This window comes from Macrobrachium nipponense, chromosome 38 (assembly GCF_015104395.2).
Source record: "Macrobrachium nipponense isolate FS-2020 chromosome 38, ASM1510439v2, whole genome shotgun sequence".
Taxonomy (NCBI): domain Eukaryota; kingdom Metazoa; phylum Arthropoda; class Malacostraca; order Decapoda; family Palaemonidae; genus Macrobrachium; species Macrobrachium nipponense.
In genome coordinates, this window is record NC_061098.1 from 553,312 (window position 1) to 569,679 (window position 16,368).

At 34.6% G+C, this 16,368-nt stretch overlaps 1 protein-coding gene across 2 annotated transcripts in view; it reads left to right on the forward strand.

Annotated features, from left to right (window-relative positions):
* Positions 1 to 15,776, forward strand: part of LOC135209545 (F-box only protein 9-like) — a 28,112-nt gene extending 12,336 nt beyond the window's left edge. For both annotated transcript variants that reach the window (XM_064242195.1, XM_064242196.1), the window contains 5 exons: positions 978 to 1,122; positions 1,617 to 2,112; positions 2,941 to 3,037; positions 10,836 to 10,979; positions 12,652 to 15,776. In XM_064242195.1, coding sequence (XP_064098265.1) covers positions 978 to 1,122; positions 1,617 to 2,112; positions 2,941 to 3,037; positions 10,836 to 10,979; positions 12,652 to 12,846 — 1,077 coding nt within the window. In that variant the 3' untranslated portion in view covers positions 12,847 to 15,776. The remainder of the gene's footprint in view (positions 1 to 977; positions 1,123 to 1,616; positions 2,113 to 2,940; positions 3,038 to 10,835; positions 10,980 to 12,651) is intronic.
* The last annotated feature ends 592 nt before the right edge of the window (positions 15,777 to 16,368 follow it).

Genomic DNA, 16,368 nt, shown 5'->3' on the forward strand with positions numbered 1-16,368 from the left:
GACTTCTTATGGTTGCTCTTCTGCTGCTTGCCACTCACCCTCTGAGTCTTTCTTGCATTGGCACAAATCACATTTAATCTTTGGCTGTCAAACACTAGCATCCAGTTGTGTCTGTTGCCTGTTCTTGTCCTTCTTTAGCCATGCACTTGTAAAAGTCTTCAAGCGTAGTCGTGCATCTCTCTCAGAATATACATCTGTCTTCTCTAACTCACTTGTTAAGGTGAACATGTATGTAATGCTCGTTTCCCATATGCTTCTACTCCACGTCACATCTGTCAGATCATCGTTCAGTCATGTGTTTGCACTCGCTGATGTTCATCTGTCCATTGCTGCTTCTGCCTCTTTAAGAATATGCCTGCTTCTGCCAGGTACTTGTGAAGACTAAGAATATTTGTGAGTAACCAAACAAAATGCCTGGATTTTTAAAAATTGTTGCCAGCTTCTGCGCCTGTCTCCAGCCACACTCTTTCTTCAGCTATGCCTCTGTTATCAGAGCCTCTCTGCAGCTCTGATGTTTTCCCTTTGTCGGGGGCCAGCCAGAAATTGGGTTGCAACTTTTTATAGATGTGTTTATTTCACACCAGCAAACAGTTGATGTCCAGATGTTACCTGCAGCAGTTCTCACTAGTGACTCCTTGTAACCTAAACATTTCTTCATATCTCATCCTTTAAGCTCATCAGTGGTTTTGGAAGTGACTTGGAATGATATGTCTGGAACTTTGCACAAAATAGACTATATTAAGATGATTGGTTTACATTGAGAACAAATTTTTGTCTCTTAATATTACTGTAATACTTTAACCAGTTCTTATTTCACAAATATGCTGTAAAATGGTATTCTCAATTTCTCATTAAATATCTGAATCTGAGTTGTATTTCATCATGAAAATTCAGGTGCTCTTTTTACCAGTTATCAATCTTATCACTTACAAATGTGTAGTATGGGTAATATATTTACCTTTTTTCTACCATATTAGGCAGCAGAGTTGTTCAATAAAGCTGTTGAACTAGAACAGAGTAGCCGTTTGTACGAAGCTATTCAATACTACAGGCGTGCTATGACCCTTGTACCTGATATTGAGTTTAGAGTCCATCAACATAATATGCTTGAAAGGAATGAAGGTAATTTTGTAAAATGGGTTTGACTTTGTAGTACTTAACTTTAAAGCAATTAACACTGTTTTGTAACTTTAAAGCAATTAACACTGTTTTATACCATAACAAACCCCGTTGACAATATTCTTTGCCGTAAAAATGTATTTAAAAAATGTAGTGTTAAAAGTGTGCAGATTTTTGTTACACCACAGACAAATTATAATAAATTGCCTCTCTAGTAATTTATAGGTTAATGCTATTCATTTCAAGCAGTGCATTCTAAAGCATAATACTGTTATCTATGAAAATCTTAATAACAATTGTATAGTAGTGTTCTGCATTTACATACCTAACCTTGTTATATTAAAAATGCATGAAAACATACCTTTATGTAAGGGTTTGTTTTTTTTTCTTTTAAATCTGCTGCACCAACTTTATGCATAAGTTAGCTACTAATATATCTTGAATTACAGTTGTTAATATATTTTGAATTACAGCTGTTATTATATCTCAAACAACAGGGTACCATGGAACTGTGACAGAAACAGAAGAGCCCACCTGTGAAGAGGAGCTTCAGTGCGAGGAACTGCAAGACCTAGTTTCTTGTTTCCAGCACCTTATGGCTCCTGCTCAAGCCATGTGCGACCCTCAGTTTGAGCAAGATGCTCCCCACATATCCTGTCTGCCTCCTGAGATGTTGGATCGCATCATGTGCTGGGTGGTTGGGAATGACCTTGATATGCGATCACTTGAGCAAGTTTCACAAGTTTGTCATGGATTTTATCTCTTGGCACGGAACCCAGAAACATGGCACAAGGCCTGTTTAAGAATTTGGGGGATTTCTTGTGGACTGCCCGGACCCTATGGATCGTGGCGAGAGATGTTTATCCAGCGTCCTCACCCACGCTACAATGGTTGCTATATTTCTCGAACAACCTATTTCCGACCAGGAGACTGTAGCTTTCAGGACCAGAGTAGCCAACCTTGGCATTTAGTCCATTATTATAGATATATCAGGTAAGGAATGTAAAAAAAGTTACTGAGCCAGTTACATTCTCATTTTGTATGGTTGTAATATCCAGTTAGACTTTGCTAACACACACACTAGCAAACCCCAAAAAGTATCTTAAACTTAATACAAATGGGATGTAACTCTTGATTTCCAGTACATTTGATAAGTAAACACAAAAAGTTGCAGTGTACTGTGTACATGTGAAAAGTGCATTGGGCTAGATTAGCACAAAATTAACAAAATGAAATGGTATTGTATTCTGAGATAGCTGTCCTGCAATTTTTTATCTAAAAATTCATCCTGTTCTGACGACCTTAAAATACCTGAGTATGTATTTAGTATTGTCATCAAATTTAACTTGTAAATATTAATTTATTATTGTAAATACTTCTTTATTAAGTGTTAGATGTTGGAAATACTTTTTTAAATTCCAATTTTTGTAAATTGTGTAGTTTCAAGGGGGAAATTTAATTTTGCAGTAATCAATTTATATGAAAAACTTTATACCTATGTATGATTTTCAGTCAATGGAGCCCAAGGGAGTGTTGAAATAATTTGCAGTCTTGACTGTACAGTATGTATGTAATTTATTTTAGAAGAGGCAAGCGGTGATATAAATATTAAAGTACAGTACTTACATGTAAAATCTTTTTCTTTGTCTCATTATGTTCAGCATTTTAGTAGATTATTAAGAGCTTTTGATAATTCTTTATAAGACAATTAAATGATCTTATAATTATATTTGGGGTGTAAATAAGACCCTCTTGTATATTCATCTTTGAAGAACGTGATTGTTTTTCGTAGTCTTCATAATGACAGCATAATCATTTCAGATTCCATACGGATGGCACTGTGTGCATGCTAACGACCCCAGAGGAACCTGCAAATGTCGTGGCTCATTTGCGGTCTCAAGAATGTCGATTTTCGCAGGTAAGTTTTGTCCTTGAGATCAAATGAAGTGAATAAATGGCTCCTGTGGGCATTATGCATTAGATAAAGATAAAATCACATTTCTCTCTTGCCAAGTGTAATTTTCAAATAATGTAATTTCATTACATAAAGTTTATTGCTCCTGGCAGTAGGCTTATCAGAAATACCTGGAATCATGCTCTCAGTATTCTGCAGTATTCAACTTTCAAAACACTCGTTTTATCACTCGTATCCATCATCTTGAATGCATCGGCATAGAATAATTCAGTTCATCAGCATTGGATACCTCACCTGTCTAACCAATAACCTCATCTTTTACTTCATCCATCTTTACAGAAATGTTAACTCTCTGCCATAGTGGCAGTCCCCTTTAATCTTTCTAAGTTTCCAACTCATGTGATGAGTTGAATGATAATATCCACATTTTCCAGTTATCAACTCATACATTACAGATCCAATTTACTTTTTGTAGGTTTTCATTTGTCATACCATCAAGACTGGCTCGTTTCTCATGTGCTCATGTCCTACAAAACATATATTCCCCAGGTACTATCCTTTCCCCCCTACACCCACACCTGTGTGGTGGAGTCATGTTAATTTTGAATTAGCCTTTATCATTAAGAAGTCACTGTATTGTTTCCAATCACTATACACAATTTATTAAGCACTAGATATAAAAAGCGGACATGTTCATCTCCCATTGTTGATCCTAAGAGAATTTTTTACATGAAAATATTAATAACTATGAAATGGCTTCATTGAAGATTACTGCTCCTGGTGTGTGCTTAATTATCCACTTACCTTGAGCCTCAACCAGTACAGTATTGCCCCTCATTTTGCGACCACCTTGACGTGGTGAGGGGGCTCTCGAACCTCAGGAATCTCTTCCCAGGTTCGAACCCAAGAGTCCCATATGACATTATATATTTTCGAGTAAACTTATGTGGACTTTTCCACTTTTTGCCAAAATTTTTGAAAGCAAATAAATGAGAAAACATATCATGGCTTAACGTGGAGTTAAATCCGAAGCTAAATAGTGAGAACTGTGGTAGAGCCATCATCTACCCGACAATGTTCGGACCTGTTTTTCAGGCGGAACTATTCTGTGGAGCTGGACCACGGATTCCAGGGGGGGCCTGGTTCTAGGAATAGAACTCTCGGCATCTAATCCAGTTTGCCCATAATGTGATTAGGATGGTGGATAATTGTATTAACATAATACTCTTAGTCCTAGCAGCGGGTTCTGCTTACACTTGGGCCATACTAATCATGTTATGCCATCCCCTTTTGGGGTAGGGTAGGGATGCGGACATTTGGGAGTCCTCTCTCACTTGTGCCTTTGGCAGAAGATTTAACTTCGCGAAGGGCCAATGATATCTTTTCAAGAATTAATTAATTAATTAATTAATTTTTTTTTTTTTTTTTTTTTTTTTTGTAAAAACTCAAAATTTATGAACTGTGAAATAAATGATTTGAGTACCCCTGGGCCCCATGATGGAAAAACTACGGCACAGTTGATGACCATTGCACGTCACTCCCGAATTTCCTAGGTACTGCCACAAGTAGTGAAAGTACTATAAAAAGATACAAAGGAACACCCTGTTCCAAGTAAAGCAGCAGAGCCAGAAAACCAAATAGAGTGCATAAATAAAAAAGAAACAAACAAAAATAAATTGGTAAACTCCAATATCGTAACAATGGAACCATATATGATGAACAATAATTCTGAATTAGAGACAAATAATCCTCCCAGCAATACAGAAAAATATAAAAATCATAATAGACAAGCAACATACATAAAACAAGGACCAAAGAGAAACAAAAATTACCGACTTAATCCCACATTGGTACATTTTGATGACCTCTTTGGACCAGATAATTGGTCAAGATTCTAGTCCTCAAAGCTGACAACAAAATCTCAGCAGCGATGCTAGAAAACAAATTACTTAACATATATCCAACACAAGACATGGAATGCAGACACATCAAGGACAATGAATGGCTTATCCAAGTAACGAATAAAAAGCAATCCACTGCCTTTTTAAGTATAACAGAAATAAATAATATAAAGGTAATAATTACAAGCCACGAAACATTGAATTATGTACAGGGTACAGTCATCCTACCCAATAGCGAGCAGGAGCTTCCTTCAAAACAACTATTGCTAGACTCCCTAAAATTGAGATATAACAATATCTACGATTTAGAAATATACTCTATTTCAAGTAGGAAAGATAAAAGTAAAAATATCAACATTGCCAAAATAAAATTTACAGGCCAAGACTTACCATTTAAAATAAAAATTCTTGGACAAAATAGAGAAGTTCGTCCTTTTGTTCCTAAACCATTACAATGTACACAGTGCTCAAGGTATGGACACACATACAAAAGATGCCGTAATAAAGCTATATGTGCAGTCTGTGCATCAGATGACCATACCACTAATTTGGAACTGTAATCAATCAAAAATGTATTAATTGTGGACTAGCCCATCACGCAAAATCTAAGGAGTGTTTCATTTTACCAATATAACACAGAACTTCAGTTATAATAAATAGGACAGGAATGTCAGTCATGGAAGCCAGACTTGAGCTAAAAGTAGAGGCGTTAACAATCCATCCAAAACCCCCACCTTTTCAAATGTGACTAAAAATCAAGACATCAAACAGCACAATGACAAACAAGATAGTATAAACATGGAAACTGGATTTCATACCAATAATACTGAAACCCAAAATAAAAGTGATATTACAACAACCAATACCACCACTAACATAGATGATTCAGTTATCCATGGAAAAGAACTTCCAATAGAAGAAGAATTAAATAATGATGATAATCGAACTGGCAAAAGAAAAGAATTCTAGAAAGAACCCCACCTAAGGGAAAAAAAGAAAAAGTAAATATTGAAAATTACAATCAATCCAGAGAGACTCCAACTACACCAGGAGAACATTTTAAAAAAGATATTAAACTAACCTCATCACAAGTGGAAATACACAATTACCCTCAATCTCAATCAAACAGCCAACAGTAAAGATCACTCTTTACAATTTCCATCAAATAATACTAATGAAAATCATACCATTAAACCAAACCAAAATATAACTATCACCCACCAACCATCCACAAGACCGAAATATCCCATTAACAACAACAAAACAAATAACCCCTCAAACCAACAGTCCTTATCACTACAGAAAAGGAACAATAGAATTACAAAACCAGAAATTTCTAAAGCTAGACCAAAAACTTCAGAACCAATAATTAACATTACCAAACATGCTTATCTTGTGGTTGTAATGAATGCTTTGTAAGTACATATAACCAACTACTACCAAGACAGAGGACACAGTACGAAATTGTATTGACAATTTTACCAAATTAAGGAGGTGCCCTTTAACACACCAACATGAGAACGAATTATGTTCTGAATCCTTAAAATACAAAAGGAAATTATAAAATCAAAAATAGACTTATTAATATTCAACTATGAAAAACAAACAACTGCAGAATCTAATAACCAACATACAAATACAATGATTAAAAAACCACAAATAAATTCAAATGCATATAAACTACGAGATAAAGTAAAATCAGCAATCAATTTACAGAATTTAACACCAATTCCTCCCAATAATGGAATATAAAATCATTCAATGGAATATAAATGGTCTCTTAACCCGACTACGTCTGGGTGAATTACAAAGAATCATACGAGACCACAACCCAATGTGCATATGTCTACAACATATAGGAAGTAACCCTACAAATATCCAACACTATAAAATTGCCTGTTATTCACCAACTGACGGTGGAAAATTAGGCACAGCCATATACGTTCATAATAGCATTACATATGAACCTGTTGACATACCATCTATGCCATATCAAATAACATCAATTAAACTGTATATGCCTGATAAAAGTAAAATTACTATTTGTAATTTATATAACCAACCAAATTTCAATGCAAATTTCAGTGATTTTTCTGAACTTATTAGCAAAAGTATACAGGAACCACTACTTATAGTAGGAGATTTTAATGCACATAATCCATTATGGGATATTAATAACCCCCCACTGACACATCCGGAAATCAAACATAGAAATGACTATAATGAAACACAACCTGTATTGTCTCAATGAAAGTGAAGTTCCAACATATTTTTCAAATACGCACCTAACCTTTTCTTCAATTGACATTTCATTATGTTCAAATGATGTAGCGGAGAAATTTGAATGGAACGTCCTAGACGATTCATACACAAGTGACCATTTCCCAATCATTCTGAACTACTTAAGTAATGTCAAAATATTGCCACCTACAAGATATAATATCCAAAAAGCTAACTGGGATAAATATTTCCATATCACACGAAACATACCACCATTCCCACATAATGAAGATCACAATACTACATGTGAATCCTTCTCAAACTTCATAATAAATGCTGCATATAAAAGTATTCCAAAAACCAAATCACATTCCACAAAATCCCCTGTCCATGGTGGAATCCAACATTAACAACATTAAGTAAAATAAAACATATATTGAGTCGCAATCTAAACAGACTCAAAACTTGCCTTAAATCACTCAACAAAATGCCCTATAGTATAAACATATTAAACAAAATAGTTATAACAAACATAACAATTAACCACATTAAACCACTATATAACAAATATACAGCCAAATTTAGAAAAACGGTAATAGCTGAAAAAATCGCATCATGGAAGGAATATGTCTCAAACACATCTTCAAACACATCCACAAGGGATGTCTGGCAAAAGATAAGGAAAATCAATGGAAAACATATAAGACCTCCAAGAAGTGCAATACATTTAAATGGAAAAATATACCATGATACTTATGAAATATTGAAACATAATTGGGAAACATTTTGAAAACATCAGTGCTTACTCCAGCCTAGATACACATTTTCAAAGTATCAGAAAACAAAAAGAAAATATAATACTCAATTTTGAAACTCTTGAAGACCTGGAATATAACTATATTTTTAACATGGATGAACTAGATAATGCCATCAACTCTTGTCATCCCTCTGCACCAGGATATGATAAAATATCATTTGAAATGATAGAAAAATTAGCTCCTATAGCTAAATCATATTTATTAAAATTTTACAATAGTATCTGGCTAAAACGTGTCTTTCCTGATAAATGGAAACATGCCATAATAATTCCAATAAACAAACCAGGAAAGGATGCAAGTAATCCATCCAATTATAGACCGATATCTCTAACAAGTTGCCTATGCAAAATCTTAGAAAAAATGGTTAATGCACGATTAACGTATGTAATAACCAAAGAATCCATTTTAACACCAACACAATCTGGTTCAATAGCTGGCAGATCAACCCTAGATCCCTTAACACATTTAGAAGATCATATCAAAAAAGGCTTTGAACAAAAGAAATTAACAGTAGCTATATTTTTTGATATAGAAAAAGCATACGATACAACATGGAAACATAACATCATGCAAAAACTCCACTCCAAGGGACTAAGAGGCCACTTACCAATATTTATTAAGAACTTCTTAACAAACAGAACTTTTCAAGTAAGAGTAGAAAATTCCTACTCAGTAACCTATAAACTGGAAGAAGGAATCCCTCAAGGTAGTGTCTTGAGCTGTACATTGTTTGCTTTAGCAATCAATGACATTACTATAAATTTACCAAGTGGTGTAAAAAACAGTTTATATGTTGATGACTTTGTCATTTACTATACGAGTAGTAATTTGAGACATGCTCAGAGAGTTCTCAGTACTGCCATTTCAAATATATGTAGTTGGGCAAATTCAGTTGGATTTAAATTTTCAACTGATAAAACAAAAGCAATCGTCTTCTACAAAGACAAAAGGTGGATGAAGAACCAAACAATCAAACTGCATCTTTATAGCACTGAAATACAATTTTGTACAAAAATCAGTATCTAGGAGTAATATTTGATCAACATTTAAAATTGGAAAGAGCACATCAAATACATTAAAGCCAAGGGCATCAAAGCCCTTGCCATATTAAAAAAGTTATCACACACTAATTGGGGAGCAAAGCGAGACATTTTATTAATGATATATAAGGCAACAGTCTTATCCATAATAGATTACTGCTGTCCAATATATTCATCCGCCTCAGAATCTGCATTAAAATCTCTCGATGCAGTGCACCATGAAGGCGTGCGATTGTGCACAGGAGCTTTCCGATCGTCCCCACAAACTCACTGGTGGAGGCAGGTGTTTTGCCCTTAAAACATCACCGTAATTTAATAACAATACAAGAGGTCTTTCAATGCAAGCAGGATCGTCTCCTGCAACTTACTGCTTCCAAAACTGTAATCAAGTAACAGCAGTTAATAGTACTAGCTCTTTCCCAAAAAGAGCTAGATACATAATGAACATACTAATATGAATCCAATTTTTCACCCACCAATGGAATTGCCACCACCATGGATTTTAAATAGAGTAAAGATATGTACCTCCCTGTCTTACCTACTCAAAAAACAAATGACAAGTACGGAAATGTACCGCCAACATGCTTTGGAGCACATTAGAAGAAAAGGCGACAAATTTATGATATATACAGACGGCTCCAAAAATAATGTTGGAGTAGGAGCATCTGCATATTCGAAAAATATGTTAAGTAAAAAAAGCCTACCTTCAATATCATCAGTATTTACTGCTGAAGTCACAGCCATACAGATGGCTCTAGATATGATATCTGAGGCAAAAGCAAGTGTCTCTGTTATTTTCAGTGACTCACGTAGCGCTATAGATGCAATAAGACAGTATAAACCAGGAAACCAAATAGTACAGGAAATTCAAATAAAAATTCATCAACTCCTCCAATCAGGAATATCAATGGAAATATGTTGGATCCCAGCACACGTGGGAATAAAAGGAAATGAATATGCAGACTCTGCTGCCAAATTAGCCTGCACTATCCCTCCAACAATTTCATATGCCCCAGTGTCAGACTGGGTAAAATCAGTTAAAACATTAATTTACCAGGATTGGAAAGAAGAATGGGCCTCGGTGCCAACAACAAATAAACTTAAAAATATAAAAACTGAAGTCTATGCATGGAGAACATCCTCACAGGAGGAAAGAGCAAAAGAGGTGATCCTAGCAAGGCTACGTATAGGACACACAAGATTCTCACATGGTCACTTGATGTCAACACCACATGCTGACCCAGTGAAATGTAACAGATGTCAAACACCCATGACAGTACAGCATTTGCTTGTTGAGTGCCCAAATTGGACCCAGGAAAGATCTATTTATCTGCGGAGTTCGGAAATGAAAAATATTCTTGCGGAAAGCAGGGATTTTTCAATTAATAAAATCATAAATTTTTTAAATAAGACGGGTTTCTCAAATAAAGTCTAATTTTTTTTTTTTTTTTTTTTTTTTTCTTCCTCAGGATTGATCCCTGAGAACCAGCCCGAGAAGAGTCTACTTGAGACTCAGAGGTCTGGAAAAACTAACCCCTATTAATAATAATAAGTACAGTATTGCACTAGAAATTTTTTAAATTTCAATGAAGTAAAAGGAATCAAGGTAAAGGAGAGTTTTCTCAGTTCCACTGTATCCACCCAGTGATGATCATAGGGTAATTACATGAAAAGAACCTCTTGTGGCCATGACAAATATATATACTTTATTATAAAATTAAGAGTTTAAATATGGAGTTTGCATAGAAAAAATGCAAACCAAAGTACATATGTAAATATCCGAGATAGTTTGTTAAGTTGCAGTTATTTTCCTTCTGTACAGGTAGTTCGAGGTCATTACTGCATTCATGGCTCTAACATCACCTTGCTTTTGAAGAAGCAATCCAGGGAAAAAATGTCTAACCGCTGGAAGGGTCGTCGGCAGAAGGGTGGAACAACTGATGTTGCCGAGACCATTTTCAAGATAGTAAGTGTAATTCACTTTAGATTTTATAATGATGATGCCTTATCTGTTTGACAGTATAGTAAGTGTAATTCACTTTAGATTTTATAATGATGATGCCTTATCTGTTTGACAGTAATTTGTAATGTACTCACGGGATACTTGATCAGTAAACTGATACATATTTTGTATGCAAATCCAAGAAGCATTTGGAGAACAAACAGAAGTTTCCCATGACTTGTTATAGGATTTCATTTAGTGTGTCACCTTGAAAACGTAATGTATTGAAGAGGAGAGCGTAGGGAAAATAGTGTGCTATTTGATGTAGCTCATAGTTTGCAGTTCTTACTGTATCCAGTAAAAGTATTCATTCTCTTCAAGCTGGAATGGCTTTGAATATGTTGTACAGGTATTTCATATACTTGTGTACACTGATAATGTTGAGTATGTTATTAATCTTAGGAATAAAACATAACCTTTGAAGCCATGAATTAGGTTTTTATGCTGCAGTGTTAAAAGTATACACACACAACATGCTGAAATGTTTGAGGAATTGGAAAGTCCCAGAAAAGTTGGTTAGGCTATTCAGGCTGGTCGAGATGATACATCAAAGAATAAGCATAAAAGATATAAAAGCAATTGGGGAAACTGAAAACTCTGAAGCTAGTGTTGGATTACACCAGGGGTCAGCATTAAGCCAATTTTTGTTTGTGCTGGTCTTGGAAGTGTTAAGTAAAGAGATCAGGAATGAAGAGCTGTGGGAGTTGTTGTACACTGATGATCTGGTGATTACTGCCAAAAATAAGGAAGACAGGAGTCTTTAGAGAGTGGTGGCTTAAAAGGTGAATGTGAATAAAACAGATGTTTTGGTGAGCAGTAGGGAAGATAGAGGCAGAATAGTAATACAAGAAAGAAAGGCTCAATTATAAAACAGGTGGAAAAGTTTAAACACTTAGGATCTACTTTAAGCCAAGAGGGAGGATGTGAGACTGAAGTTTGACAGTAGGATAAAAGCTGCATGGGGGAAGTGGAGAGAACTAGCTGGAGTAGTATGTGATAAGAAAATGTCAATCAAGCTAAAAGTCAAGATCTACAGTATAGTGATAAGACCAGTATTAATGTATGGAGCAGAAACATGGGCTCTAAAAAGAAAGGAGGAAGTAAAGCTTGAGAGACCAGATGAGAATGCTGAGATGGATTATGGGAATATCACTGCTTGAGAGATTGGAAAGCGACTGGAAAGTGACAAAATAAGAAATAGGGCAGGCTTAGTAAAGATTACACAGGTGGTAAGAAAGGCACAATAGAGATGGTATGGTCACGTGTTGAGGATGGATGATGGGGAGGAAGTGAAGAGGGTTTGGGAGGAACCTATTAGAGGAAGAAGATCAAGAGGAAGACAGAGAATTAGATGGAGAGAAGAGGTTTGGCGGAGGATGATGCCTTTGATAGAAGTTGGTGGAGAAGGTGCATCAAGCAACCGACCCCTTAATGTAGGGGTAACGTTGGGAAAGAAGGTGCACAACATGCTGAAAAGGCTTTTATGCCCTTGATAACTTAGGACTTATAGATCAAGAAACTATTTTTCTCTCATTTCAGAGTTTGATAATTATTACAAACATTGTTTTTGTCTTTATAATTGTGCTACACATAATTGCTGTGTTTACAGTATTTATAATTTTGCCTATAATTTCAGGAATTTGAAATTCGAGGTGTCAAGGGAAGACCTCACTGGCTGCTTGCCTGGAGGAACTACACGATCTGTTATGTGAAATATGACACAAAGCAGAATGTCACAGATGTTGATGTGAATGATAGCAGCAAGTTTCCATCTCTTGCATTTTCCAGAGTGAAAAGCTATTCGCAAATAAGTGAGATGCCCCTCACTTAGAAGGAGTGTTATGAAATCTACATGACCTAAAGAAGTTTACTTTTAGATGCATAATGAAGAGCATTTATTTGGACACCCGGAATGTCACATTCAGCTTCATTTTGCAGTCTAGTCCTTTTTCTTTCATATTTTCAAGCACTTGGAGAATAATGCGAGGTCACTGATGTTCCTCCAAGAATAAGGTTGTGTTGAAAAAGCGATGATCCCATGTTGCATTTCTACCACAGTGTGCTTCATTTCAAAATGTAGGTACAAAAAGAGAGTTCGAATATCTTTAGCATGTCAAGGGAGGCATCGTGTTACAGAATACAGTTCCTTTGTAGATTTGGTAAAGGGTTGGTGTTAGGGTGTTTAATACAAGATTTAAGTTTTCCTTTTAAAGGTGATTTTTCATGTCTATCTTAAGGAATCAATTTTGTATTTGTCCCTGTGTGTTTTTCTGATTTTGAAAATACTTCTTTTGTATCCTTTGATTGTTTTTGTAAGGGAATAAATCCTTGTTGCTGGATAAAACAAAGAATCATGTTAGTGCTATTTTTGTTTTGCAGTCAGTTTGAATTGTGGAACCTTAGGTTATTAGGGAACCATTACAAATTTAGATAATTTCACTTGTTTTCCACTGTTTATGTGTTCACATGTTTATTACTAGCATACATAAATTCAAGATTATTAAAAGCATTGGGTTTTAATTTTTGATTGTATTATACTTCAGCTAGCATGGCTAATAATTTATACACAGTACTTAAATTGTGTTATATGTGAAGTATGAAGCCTTTCCCAACATTATTACCAGCAAGAAAAAGGAGGCTTAAGAAAAATTTGGGATTTAAAGTTACTTAAGTAACAACCTTTTCACTAATCAGAGATCATACCATACTTTTGAGAGACTTAATCTTCTTTCACATTTCTCAAAATAATAGAATGATTGGAAACGTGGTTCGTGTATATTACAGCTGCAATGTGGCTGTTTTCTAAATAATAATTATGTCATTTTCAGATACCAATAAGGTAATTTTCAGATACCAATAAGGTAGTTACTCAAGAGAAAAATACTACATGTATCTTGCATAGGTATATGTTGGACTTGGTACACCTTAAATCTTTATAGATTATTGTTGTTGTTTTATGAAATTTTATTCACAAAAGTACTGTATATTATTATAAATATTATTAGGTGAGTTAAGTGCAGATTTTATGAAGCATACTGCAAACTTATTGAACTCAGAGTGCTGTATTTCGTAAATTTCTTTTTACTTGGCACGAACGTGAATTTGTGACTAATGTGTATAATAAATGTTAGGTTTTGCTTAATTTGACTTTTAACTGAATTTTATATGTTCAGGCCTATAAAGGAAAAAGGTTTCAGTAAAAAAATTACTGACTGAACATTAATTATTTAAGAGTAGTATGTACTCTCAATAATATAAAGTACCAAATATACTTACTGAACCAGTCATAATTTGCCACATGAGACAAGGAAATGAAAATTCTTGAATTAAATTTAACATTTTAAGAGATTATGTTCAGGTGTAGGATATTATTAGCCGAAGCACAAGTGCTTTTTTTGTTTACGTATGTTGTCTTAGTGTACTAAGTACAAAGGCAAAATAAAATTATATAGTGGTCTGAATACAGTAACACCTCAATTTATCATACCTCTGTACCTATCAGTGGATAATTGTCTTAAATAGAATGTTAAGTGTAAAGTACAGCTTAGTTCTGACTAGAAACTACATGGAATAACTGTTAGCTGTGGGCTATATATTATAGTTTGTTACTTATCAGACTGTCACTTATCTGGAAGTTAGACCACAGAGGTATCTGATAAGTTGAGAGGCTATGGTCAGGTACTTTTATGTGCATAATATGATTTTTCTGTCCTCAAATCACTCAAAAACTTATGAATGACCTTTAAATGATGTTCGGTCAATGGACTATTTGAATGAAATTATAATTTCTCCAACAGAAACTACTTGTAGTTTTACACTAGATTATCTTCAGAAATTAGCACAGACATTCTGTTATGGTTGTAGCATAATATGTAATGCCAAGGCAGAGTAACAAAATCTAATTAATGATTGTGAATTCAATATGAAGCCATAAGTTTGTGTATGATTTATCAGGTAGTACAGAATTAGTGTACATTTTGTCATGATAACATATATACTCATTGTCTTGGAATTATGTCATGAGCAGGGACTAAGAATTTGCAATTGGCAAAAATCCCAAATTCAGATATTTAACTACGTACATGTAACATAAATCATTGTTTTTCCTGATACAGTACATCTGTGTCAGATGTTGCTTTCAAAGGAATATGGAGAATTATTACATTTGAAATTTTTCAGTGTTTCATTCAAATATCCATTTACATACGTACTTATACTGTTAGCAACAATCTTATGTGGTGTTGCCCCTAAATATCAGTTTTGACTAACAAATACATTGTTTGGGTATTATCATAGTTATTCAGTGAAGAGAGGGAAATATAGTAATAGAATTACTCTAAACCAACATTTTGACTAACAAATACAATGTTTAGGTATTACCATAGTTATTCAGTGAGAGAAAGGGCAATATAATACTAATAGAATTACCTTAAACCAACATTTTGTGTATTTTTTGTCTCTAATTGTGATTGAAGAGCAGTGTAACTGCATTTAAAAAAGAATGTCACATGTAAAACAGACATTTGTTTTGGAATGACAGTGGAAAAAATAGTCAATATTCCTTGTACAAAATTCAATTTTTTGTTACATCAAAAAAAGCTTCAGCTACAGTGATAATGCGGTAAAAGTAAGGAAAGTGCACGGCTTATAAGCATGATGCAAAATTTTGTTCATTACTGTATACTTAACTGACGGATGCAAAGAATTTGTGATGCACAGAGTATAAGATATTCACCTGAATGAATAAAGATGTCCACATCATTTACCTGTATTGTATTTTACTTGAATCAAATCCACCCCCAATAGAGAGCCATTGCTTAAATATTATTATGTAATTTAGATTTTCTCTTTCCCACAAAGTTAAGCAGGTCTTTCTTGCATTTGTGCTACTTACATCTCTTGTCATCATGACTGATCATTCAGTGTTAATTTGCTGTGATTTTATCTTCTGTAAGAGCATGGAGTAGAGTGAGGTTGGGTATTTGATGTCTTGTGAGTGGAAAATCTCGCGTTCAACTTGACTTACAGTATTTTGTTGGGCCTGATCTCAACTTTGATTGTTGGCCTTTACTGAGCATTACTAAGTATATGTCTAGGTGGTTCATCCTAGAACAGCTCTAATAGAAGTCCTCTGGACAAATTACTTTATTTTTTATTTCATTGAAGTTAATTCGTCACTACAGGATTTTGTATGTCTTTAATGAGCAGTAAGGCATACATGCAGTTTAGTTACCTCAAAAGTCCTCAAAACCATCCAGGGACTATGAAGTTCTCCTCTAGGTGGAACTTTAAAGGCAAGGACCACTGAGGATCCTTAGTCTTTGATTAGACATTTTTATAAAAGGCAGTGAAG